Raw genomic sequence first — 10,679 nt, forward strand, 5'->3', positions numbered from 1 at the left:
CCCTCTGGAGCCGCTGAGGGGGAAGGAAGGTAAAAAAGGAGGGCTAAAGATTGGCGGGGGTTGTGGGAAAGCAAGCCGAGTGTACGGGAAGGGCCGGCTGCGGTCCGCCATGTTTGAACCTGGCAAGAGCGAAAGAAGCCGGTTGGAATGCCTTCTTCCTGCCCAAACTAATAAAACCGCATGCCTACCTTTTGCTTAGTATTGGCTAGGGATGACTAATCATAACATTTGTAAGTACTTACGGAGTTTCCTCCATGGAGACACAGAAGTCTGGGACGTTTTTAGAAACCTGTGGCAAATCTGAAAAGCAAGATACAAAATTGCGTATAGAGTCTGATTATCGCTATGTCAATAAATTTTCTTAAAAGACAAAGCATTGAAATAAAATGGAAATAATAATTCTTTAAAATTTTTTAAAATTATTTTTATAGAGATGGGGGTTTTGCCATGTTGCCCAAGCAGGTCTCCAACTCCTGGGCTCAAGCGATCCCCCCACTCCCAGCCCCTTCTCGGCCTCCCAAAGGGTTAGGATCACAGGCGTGAGCCAACGCGACTCGCCTGGAAAGAATTCTAAAACATGGCCTGCTTGGCCACCGCCCAGGATCTGCAAGCTGCGCGCCCACAAGTTTCGGCACCCATTTGGACTTTCACAATCGGAGATGGCAGTGGTGAAGGCATCAACATCAAAAGCTACCAGGCCTTGGTATTCTCATCCAGTATATGCAAGATACTGGCAACATTATCATCAAGCAATGGCTTGGATGCAAAGCCACCACAATGCCTACAGGAAGGCGGCGGAATCCTGTTGCAGTCTTCCATGGTTCTTCTTTCCTGCGCTTCTTCCCCAAAGCTCTTAAGATAACCAGGCTGCGTATCCTCAGTCCTTCTATGACCATCATGTGGCCTAGCGGGACTCCCCCTGCAGTTCTTCACATTTCAGAGGGTCTGGGCAGCATCCACATAGCAGCAGTAGGATCCAGGCATCCACAAGAGAAGACCAAGCTTTATCCAAGGAGGAAGAGATGGAGACCGAGTCAGATGCAGAGGTAGCATGTGACCTGAGCAATATGGAAATCACCGAAGAGCTCCGCCAGTACTTTGCAGAGACGGAGGGGCACAGAGAAGAACTACGGCGGCGGCAGCAGCTGGATGCGGAGCGCCTTGACAGCTACCTGAACGCTGACCACGACCTGTACTGCAACACCCGCGGGTCGGTAGAGGCCCCAACTGAGAGGCCTGCTGAGCGGCGCCAGGCCGAGATGAAGCGTTTGTACTGGGACAGCGCCGCCAAGATCCAGGCCATGGAGGCTACGGTGCAGCTGAGCTTTGACAAGCACTGTGACCCAAAGCAGCCCAATGACTGGCCGGTCATCCACCTGACGTTCTGAGCTCGGGGCACAGGGCACCCAGCCTCTTCCTCTTCCTTTTGGATACACGTTCTTCATCTCTCCTTCTGTACATTTCTCAGGGAAAGGGGACTTTGTACTGAGGTACAGGCATGTTCACCACAGTCCCAGTGGGCCTGTCACGGAGTGGATGTACTATGCCAGCCACTTGGAGGTCGGCAGGATATATTCTGTTGCCAATATGATAAATTTTATCCTGACATAAAATGATAATTTTGTATATATTATACTGGTTTTTTATGTTGTCGGTAACAGTTCAATTCCTTAAAGTTCTTGCCTAGAGAGAAAAAATAATAATTCTAAAACATGAACGATGATTCTTTTTGTGATGACTTTTTATATACACATGATTATGTATTCTTCTATATTCTCCAAGTTCTTGAGCACTTTCATAATGTAAAATATATATTTGGTATAAAACAAGATTTAATATTAATGATTAGTGTTTATTAAAAGTTCTCTTTAGCCAAATATTATGTTTCATTTTCTTTGATGATATACTTAGTGATGCAGAGGTGGGGGGCTCTCTTGGCCATTTAAGTCAGTGGTTCTTGATTGTGACTCTACTCTGGAATCCTCCAGGGCACTTTTAGTAAATGCCAATACTCAGGTTTCACTTCAGGGGTTCTGATTTGATAATGAACCTAAAACTGTCACCAACGTTTATTTTCAAGACATTTACAAGAGATGTTATTGGACTAATTTCTCTTCTGCTTCAGTAACCTGTACTCCTTGAGAAAATGTCAAGTCTAGAAAAAATAACTTTAGAGACAGGCTATGATCCAGTTCTGAATTTTAAGGTGCAAATAAAAGAGCTGTAACAGTTCACAGATGGGTAAGATTTGTGGCAGAAGAGTCATCCAGAGCTTGAAGGATGACCTCTAGAAACATACACACATACTGGATTGTATTATTGCCACTTTGGATACAGTGTTTGAGACATGGACAAAGTCATTCATACATTCAGGAATCTGGAAAAAGACAAACTGACATTGGAGCAGTTTGAACCATAGATTTAAAAACTTTTTTTTTTTCATAGAGCAAACAGTGGCAACAATGAGTTGATCACCAGAGAGGAAACCATGAATCAAATTATTTACTTTTTTCAGGGTCCAGCAACTGGGTGGAACCAAGTTCCAAGTTCCAAGGAGGCAACCTCTGGAAATACAACCACAAGAAAAGCTCACAGATACACTATGTGTATTACTGTTGCCCCAAAACTGGGCAGGGCATTTTTTCCTCCTCCATCCTGATTGATTCACCCTGTTCTCTACCCTTTTCTTGTTTCCTCCTTTTTTCCCTTCTATGCAGATACTCCTCCACTTACTTGGGGTTACATCCCAATAAGCCCTTCATAAATTGAAAATATCACAAGTCAAAAATGCATTTAATATGCCTAACCTATTGAACATCATAGCTTCGCCTAACCTACCTTAAATGTGCTTAGAACATTTACATTAGCCTACAGTTGGGCAAAGTCATCTGGCAGCACAGTACATTGTAGAATATCAGTTGTTTACCCTTGTGATTACGTCGCTGACTGGGAGACGCTGCCCAGCCTTAGAAAAGAGTATCCTACTTCATGTCACTAGCCTGCAAAAAGATCAAAATTCAAAATTGGACTATAGTTTCTACTAAATGCACGTCACTTTCACACAGCTACAAAGTCAAACCATAGTAAGTCAGAGACCATCTATACATGTTTTCTATTCACCTGAGCTGAACATTTTGAAAACTGAACTCATAATTTCAAACCTGTTCATCCTCCTGTATCCTTTTATCTCTGTTAGTGGCATCATGAACAGCCATGCACTAATCCCAGCTTACGAGTCATCTAGTCAAAACTCAGCCCTCCCTCATCCTCCCACCTCCAATCCATTCTGAAGTCTTTAATCTGTTTATTAGCTCCTAAAATATCTTGAACCTGCCCCCTCCTCTTCATCCCCACTGCCACAATCTGAGTTTAGACTCTCATTATCTCTCTCCAAAACTATTGCCTCAGCTTCCTAATTAATCTCTCTGCCTTTCAGCCTCCTCAGGGTTGCAGTGATCTAAATGCAAATCTGAACATGTCATCATGCATCTCTATCAAGGATTAGGTGTAGTCAAAGCTCCTTACCCTAGAACACATGATGCAGGATCTGGCCACTGCCTGAACTGCGTCATCTCTCTGCATTTCCCTTGCCTCCTCTCTCCCACACTCTCTCTTTTATTAGCAATTTTAGGCGACAGGTTCCCAAAACACCCCTTTGCTTTTTCATACCACTGAACTTTTGCTTATGCTGTTTCCTCTACTTGGAACACCACCTGGTTAACCGTACTCATCTTCAAAACACAGCTCAGGATTTATTTCCTCTAAGAAACAGTCCCAGATCCCATCCCCACCCCCTAGGTCAGTACTTCTCAAATATTAGCATGCAAATGATTCACCTAGGGACTTGTTAAGACAAAATCACATTCAGTCAATCTTGGGTGGAACTGGACAGTCTGCATTTCTAACAAACTTCCAGGAGACGCTGCCGCTGGTGGAGCCACAAGTGGAGTAGGAAGGCCTTGGGTTCTGTGACTGCACTATCTCCCATGCATTAAATACCCTGGCTTTATGTCTTCCCATATTACAAGCTCTTTGGGATTAGAATCAAGACTTCTTTGCATCTTAAGTGCCCAATATATATGTTTACCAAGAAAACTGAGTTCTCACTGAATGTTTTTAACTTTTTTTTCTTATCATTTTTCCCCAGTTTACCTTCTGGCAAAGAAATGATTTTGTAGCCTGAGGTCTTTAGGTGTGGGCATGACTAGAAGGGAATAAATGTTGGGTCACTGTATTTGTATGTCGTGTGTGTGTGTGTGCGCGCACACACACGCCCTTCTTCCCTAAAAGAGAAGACTGCCAGACAAGGAATTCCTAACTCAAGAACAAACCTGACCTTGGCACAAATGCATGGAGAGCCACAATACACATATGTTTTCTCCCCTTCCTTCCTGTTTCCCTCCTCTTTCCCAAATAGGAGGTGCTGTTCCAGAGGCAGATGGCCATACCGCAGAGATACCCCACAATACATGAGAGTCTATCAAGCTGTCTCCTAATTCATCTATTCAACGAATATTGACTAAAGACCAACTATGTACCAAGCATCGTTTTCTTACTTCATAGTTCTCTCTCTCCCACCCCCCACCCCCCACAGTCTAGCTAGGCTGCCTGTCCTGTTCTTACTTTGTTAGGTGCAGATGTTTATCTTAAAGGGCCAATGCTTCGTATGAAGTCTCATGCCATTTCATCTTCCATATATTTTACAACAGGTGGCAGGTAAATAATGCCAGACCAGCAAAGTCCGATGTAAAATAAAAAAGAATAGGGCTTTTTACGTGAAGATGCAAAAGGATATAGGGCTGAGGTCAAGAGAAGACTTCTGGGAGAAGGAGGAAATGTGAGGTTACACCTAGGACCTGATCCTGAGGGAGTTGTCAGAGAAGCCCCACCCTAGAACCTGAGAAGAACTAAGTGAGTGGACTCCCTGTGGAGCCAGGGACCTTTGTTCCTCTTCTCCTAACCATCTGCCTACATTCTTTCTGCTCTAACAACACAGGCCCATCTGCTGTTCCCGGAACAAGCTGTGTATTTTCACATTTCCTGGCCTTTGCTCATGTTGCACTCTGCCTCTATCACGTTTCCTCTCTTCCTTTGCCATTCTTCAGGCTCAATATAAGTGTTGCCTCTTTGTAAACCTCTCCCGAAGTTCTTAATCAGAATCCCCTTCACTCTCTGTAACCTTATAAGTGGTTACCACGGTTGGATTTTTGCTATAATTAGTGAGTGAATTAGTTATATCCTTGCCTTGCTCTTTGTTCACTCTTTGAGTGTGGAGACCCTTCTTTGCAACCCTTTGTATGGCCTGTACATAGCACATTGTCACTATGTATGTTGAAGGGGAGAAGCATCAACCAAATGATGAAAAAACTTAGACTGAAATGAGGTCTCAGAGCTTCTTCTGCAGAAAATCACTGTTGTACAACTACTTTGGAGAGAAAGTGACAATACAGTTGCAAAGGAGAGTCTCGATTACACGATGCTTTCCTAATTTGCCGCCAAAGCCAAATAATTCTTCCTCCATGTTCTTTTTTTTTTTTTTTTTTCTTTTTTTGAGACAGAGTCTCTCTGTGTTGCCCAGGCTGGAGTGCGTGGCGCCATCTCCGCTCACTGCAAGCTCCGCCTCCCGGGTTCATGCCATTCTCCTGCCTCAGCCTCCCGAGTAGCTGGGACTACAGGCGCCCGCCACCGCGCCCGGCTAATTTTTTGTATTATTAGTAGAGACGGGGTTTCACCGTGTTAGCCAGGATAAGCTCGATCTCCTGACCTCATGATCCTCCCGCCTCGGCCTCCCAAAGTGCTGAGATTACAGGCGTGAGCCACCGCGCCCAGCCATCTTCCTCCATGTTCTTTAGGGAATCCATAGAGGCTTAGAGAGGGAAGTCAAGAGCTAACAATTACGTACAGCCAAGCAGCCAAACTTAAAGTAATTTCTACTGAGGATCTGAGGTCATATCAAAGAAGAGCTAGTCACAGGGCCACAATAATGGAAAACTGCTGAAAACAGCTGGTATGACAGCATTGAATGAAATGTTATTTTATACATGGGAAGATGTCTCTCCCTGGTTTTAATATAGAACTACAAAAAGATGCAAGTGTCTCTAAAAGCTGAAAGGAATAGCAATATAAATTATAATTAACCTTTATTAAGCCCTATATGTCCATAAATGTTCCGAAGCACTTTACAGGTGTTAACTCATTTTATCTGCTCAACAATGCTATGATTGTAGGTATTATAATCATCCTCAATTTATCAATGAGGAAACTGACCCAGAAAGGTAATGCTGTGTTCAAAGTCACAAAGCTAATGAAGTGTAGCACCAAGATTCAAACCCAGTCAGCCTGGCTCCAGAGCTTAAGCTTGCATCTCTGTCATTTTGACGTACCTACTGTGCTCTACTGAGGAACTCTGATGGATACTTTACAAGTCTATTTCTTTACAATAAGGTAGGTTATAACCTTTCCCAAACAAGGAAAACCGAAGAGAAGTTAAGTAGCTCACTCAAGACCACACAACCAGCAATTGCTGGCTTCATATTTATGATAAATATTGTTTAGTCATGCTTAGGTCTGTTGGTGTATGGAGCCAACCTTGTAGAGCCAATACCATCATCAGAGTCCTCAGGTTTAAAAAAATAAAGACTTCGCTAATCTATAGAGGATTTTTAAATAATTGTGGGTAATGCAGTCAAACAGAACTATTAATACATATAAGGTAACTGTGTAAGTGATCATGAATCCTTTGTCCTATGCTCCAGGTCTTCCTCAGATTAAAAAAAAAAAAAAAAAAAAACTGGTTCATTTTATATGAATTTCTTTTCCAAGAAAGCAAGGTAAAGTTCCAAATACAAAGTGCTTTCAAAATGTAATTGATACCTTCCTTCATCGGTTACATATTATATAAAGTACACTTTTCTGGAAAATGAAGTATATTCCCTTATAGGAACTCAATTACAACTCTGAATTATTGCCATTCATTTTATCTTACTTTTGTGTTACGCTCCATCATAAATTTTAATTTACCAAGTATATTGACAGCAAGCTGGCTGTGACATGTCAACCCCACTGATTGCCAGAATTGATTTGCTGGATCTGCCCTGTTAAGATGGTGTCCCATTTCTTCCTGGCTCTGCCACATGTGTTTTTCCAAAATCTGGACACTTTACTGGAGAGGATGATTTTTCTAGATAGAGAAAGACCACAGTCTACAGAGAATCAAGTTCTTCTGCTGGAATACTCAAGGCTTGTTGAGTAGGTTCGCCTGCCTGACTGTGTCTCTCCCAGTAGTTAAGATAATGAGCCACTTGAAGGCGGAGATTTCATCTTTGTGTCTCCAGCCTCCTAGCGCCATACCTGGCATGTGGTAGATTTTTTTAAATGTTTCTTGGATGAAAAAAAAGGAAATAGACACACATCCAGCTCCTGTATTCATATAGCTTCAATTCTACATGGAGGCAACACCTACAAATAAAAATACAGACATAGAACTTTCAAACATGCATGGACACAATCTAAACCCCCTTCCTTAGAGTCCTTACACAGTTTACAAACGGAAAAGGCACCATCCTAGAATAGCCAGTAGAGGGCATCACACACCAAATGTAGTCAAAATGTGGCTACAGAAATTGAGTTCAAGTTCTAGTTCCTGCTGATCTGAAGGATTCTAAATGGACACCAAAGCAGAGAATATTGTTGGCCTGTGCTCCACAAGTACCTGTATTTCTATTTTGGTGTAATCACAGATAGAAAAGTTCCTGTCTGCCTCATTTCATTTTCAGAGATGACTTCTAAAGCATGAAACAGTGAAAAATGCTTATTATAATGGCAAATTTGAAAAGCAAGATACAAAACTGCTTAGGTCTATTGGTGTATGGAGCCAATATGGAATCTGATAACTGCTATGTCAATAAATTTTCTTAAAAGACAAAGCAAGCCCGGTATGATGGTGTGTGCCCAGCTATCCTACTTGGGAAGCTAAGGCGGGAGGATCGCTTGAGTCTGTGAGCTCGAAGTTGCAGTGAACTATGAAGGCGCAGCTGCACTCCAGCCTGGATAACAGAGTGAGACCCTGTCTCAAAAGAAAAAAGAGAAGAAAAGACAAAGCATTGAAATAAAATGGAAAGAAGAATGCCAAAACATGAACAGTGATTCTCTTTGTGATGACTTTTTAGATATATATGCGTTTTTATTTTTCTGTAGCCTCCAAATTTCTTGAGCACTTTGATAATGTAAAATATATATTTGGCATAAAACAAGATTTAATATTTATTAATGAGTAGCGTTTATAAAAAGTTCTCTGTAGCCACATATTGTGTTTCATTCTTTTTGGAGATAAAGTTATTGATGGTGGGTGTGGGGAACCTCTATTGGCCATTTATGTCCGTGGTTCTTGATAGTGGCTCTTCGCTGGAATCACCCAGGGCACATCTCTATGGCCAAACTCAGCCTCACTTCAGGGATTCTGATTTGATGATGAACCTAAAACTATCAACAATGTTTATTTTCAAGACACTTAGGAGAGGTGCTATTAGAATAAGTGCTCTTCTGTTTCAGTAACTTGTACCTCTTGAGAAGAAAATGTCAAGTCTAGAAAAAGAACTTCAGAGATTGAATAACCACACACTAACTGATTGATCTATGTGTGGGAAATGGTGTAACAACTACACCCTGAATCACGGCTGTCACAGTTGTATGTGTGCATACAACTTACAGCTCTAAAAACTGGCTTGATTCCGACATTTCCTCTAACTACCCTGCAGCCCTTGGGAGATAATTAGCTAATGACAGTAAAGGGCTTTTAAACTTGAAACATGTTATATAAATGCTAAACACAGGAAACACACAGAGGATTTCCACTGATTGCCAATACTTTGCAACCAGAGACAAGTGGACACATCTTTCAGCCAATTTCTTTTTTTTTTTTGCAACTGAAATCTTCCTAATCTTTAATCCCAGGGAAACAAATGAAGTTCTTTTTTTAATGCCTTTCCTACAAATCAAAGACCTAAGATGGTTGCTCCTTTGACTATCTCACAAATGAGGTTCCAACAAAACACCACATTGTAATGTGGTTTGTATGGATGAAGGTATTGCAGTTTGCTGGTTTGCTTGTACAACTGAAGCTGGGTGCTACCCATAAAAAGGGTCATACCAGGCCGGGCGCGGTGGCTCACGCTTGTAATCCCAGCACTTTGGGAGGCCGAGGCGGGCGGATCACGAGGTCAGGAGATCGAGATGGTGAAACCCTGTCTCTACTAAAAATACAAAAAATTAGCTGGGCGTGGTGGCAGGCGCCTGTAGTCCCAGCTACTCGGAGAGGCTGAGGCAGGAGAATGGCGTGAACCCGGGAGGTGGAGCTTGCAGTGAGCCGAGATTGCGCCACTGCACTCCAGCCTGGGTGACAGAGCGAGACTCCGTCTCAAAAAAAAAAAAAAAAAAGGGTCATACCAGGTTGTCCAGTAGGAGTCCTGGTACTACCCTATACATCATCTTTTGTTTAAAGCAAATAATTTGTGCATGTGGTAATAAATCACATTGTATAAAAGAATTTCCATTGAAAAGCAACAGCCTTTCCTCCCTCCCCTTCTTGCTCAGCTCCAGTTCTTCTGCAGAGAAAAACTTCCTTGTTTCATCTGGTACGAGATCACTTGGTATTTACTTCCATTGCACTCTATATTGCTTTTCTTGGTTTACCAACTTTAGTCAATAGCAGTTAATTCCACAGTATAAAAATGAGCACATCTCTCATATTACCCTCCTCTTCCCAATGTTTAATAACAGTAATCATATATTTTATTTCCTCTTTTGGAACTAAACTTCTATATTTTTAAATAAGTACTCACATTTCTATTTATTTTTAATAGCATATCCGTGGCTTTCTGTTCTATAGAATGTAGTGGCTCCCCTTCCCATTCCTGCACTTTTCTTCTCTCTTCCATTTTTGTCAGCTATACTTTACAACTAACAAAATGGTTAATATTTGTATTGTGTGCTGCCATCATAAAAAACTATTTTCTACTTTTTTTATAGGTTGACTTTAGAAGTTAAAAATCTATATAATTCCTTCCAAAAAGTATAGTAAGGAAAGGGGGAGAGGACAAGTAATCATACATTGGAGAAACCTGGTAAACTCTAGCTCAATCAGGCGATTGAAGTCAGGATCAACAGTCATACCGATAGTATTTACTATCTATACATAGTATGAATGTGCTCTTGATTTCATGTGATAAAAATGGCACCTTACCTTTGTGGTCCTCCTCACCAAACCAATCACCCCAGTCTAATAATAAGAAAAAAATAAAAAAATTCCCAAGTGAGAGACAGTCTACAAAACCCTAATCAATACTCCTCAAAACTCAAAATCATCAAAAACAAGAAAAGCCTGAGAAACTGCCATAGCCTAGAGGAGCCTAAGAAGATGTGACAACGAAATGAAATGTGATAACCTGGATGCGATGGGATTCTAGAATAGAAAAAAGACATGAGGGAGAAAATTTTAAAAATCTGCATAAGTTATGAACTTTAGTTATTAATAACATATCAGTACTCATTCATTAATTGTAACAAATGAGCTATACTAATGCAAGATGTTAATAATAGGGGAAACTGACTGCAGGGTATATAGCAACTCTCAGTACTATTTTGCAATTTTTCTGTAAATTTAAAACAGTTCTAAAAAATAA

General features: G+C 41.4%; 1 protein-coding gene across 1 annotated transcript; it reads left to right on the forward strand.

The window, feature by feature from the left end:
- Nucleotides 1-117: 117 nt before the first annotated feature.
- On the forward strand, nt 118-1,717 carry LOC116469791 (gem-associated protein 8). Its single transcript, XM_032155406.3, is given in 1 exon segment — nt 118-1,717. A coding segment is annotated over 1 exon segment (729 nt). The 5' UTR covers nt 118-659; the 3' UTR covers nt 1,389-1,717.
- The last annotated feature ends 8,962 nt before the right edge of the window (nt 1,718-10,679 follow it).

The sequence above is a fragment of the Hylobates moloch genome, unplaced genomic scaffold (genome assembly GCF_009828535.3).
Source record: "Hylobates moloch isolate HMO894 unplaced genomic scaffold, HMol_V3 SCAFFOLD_5, whole genome shotgun sequence".
In the NCBI taxonomy this organism is placed as follows: domain Eukaryota; kingdom Metazoa; phylum Chordata; class Mammalia; order Primates; family Hylobatidae; genus Hylobates; species Hylobates moloch.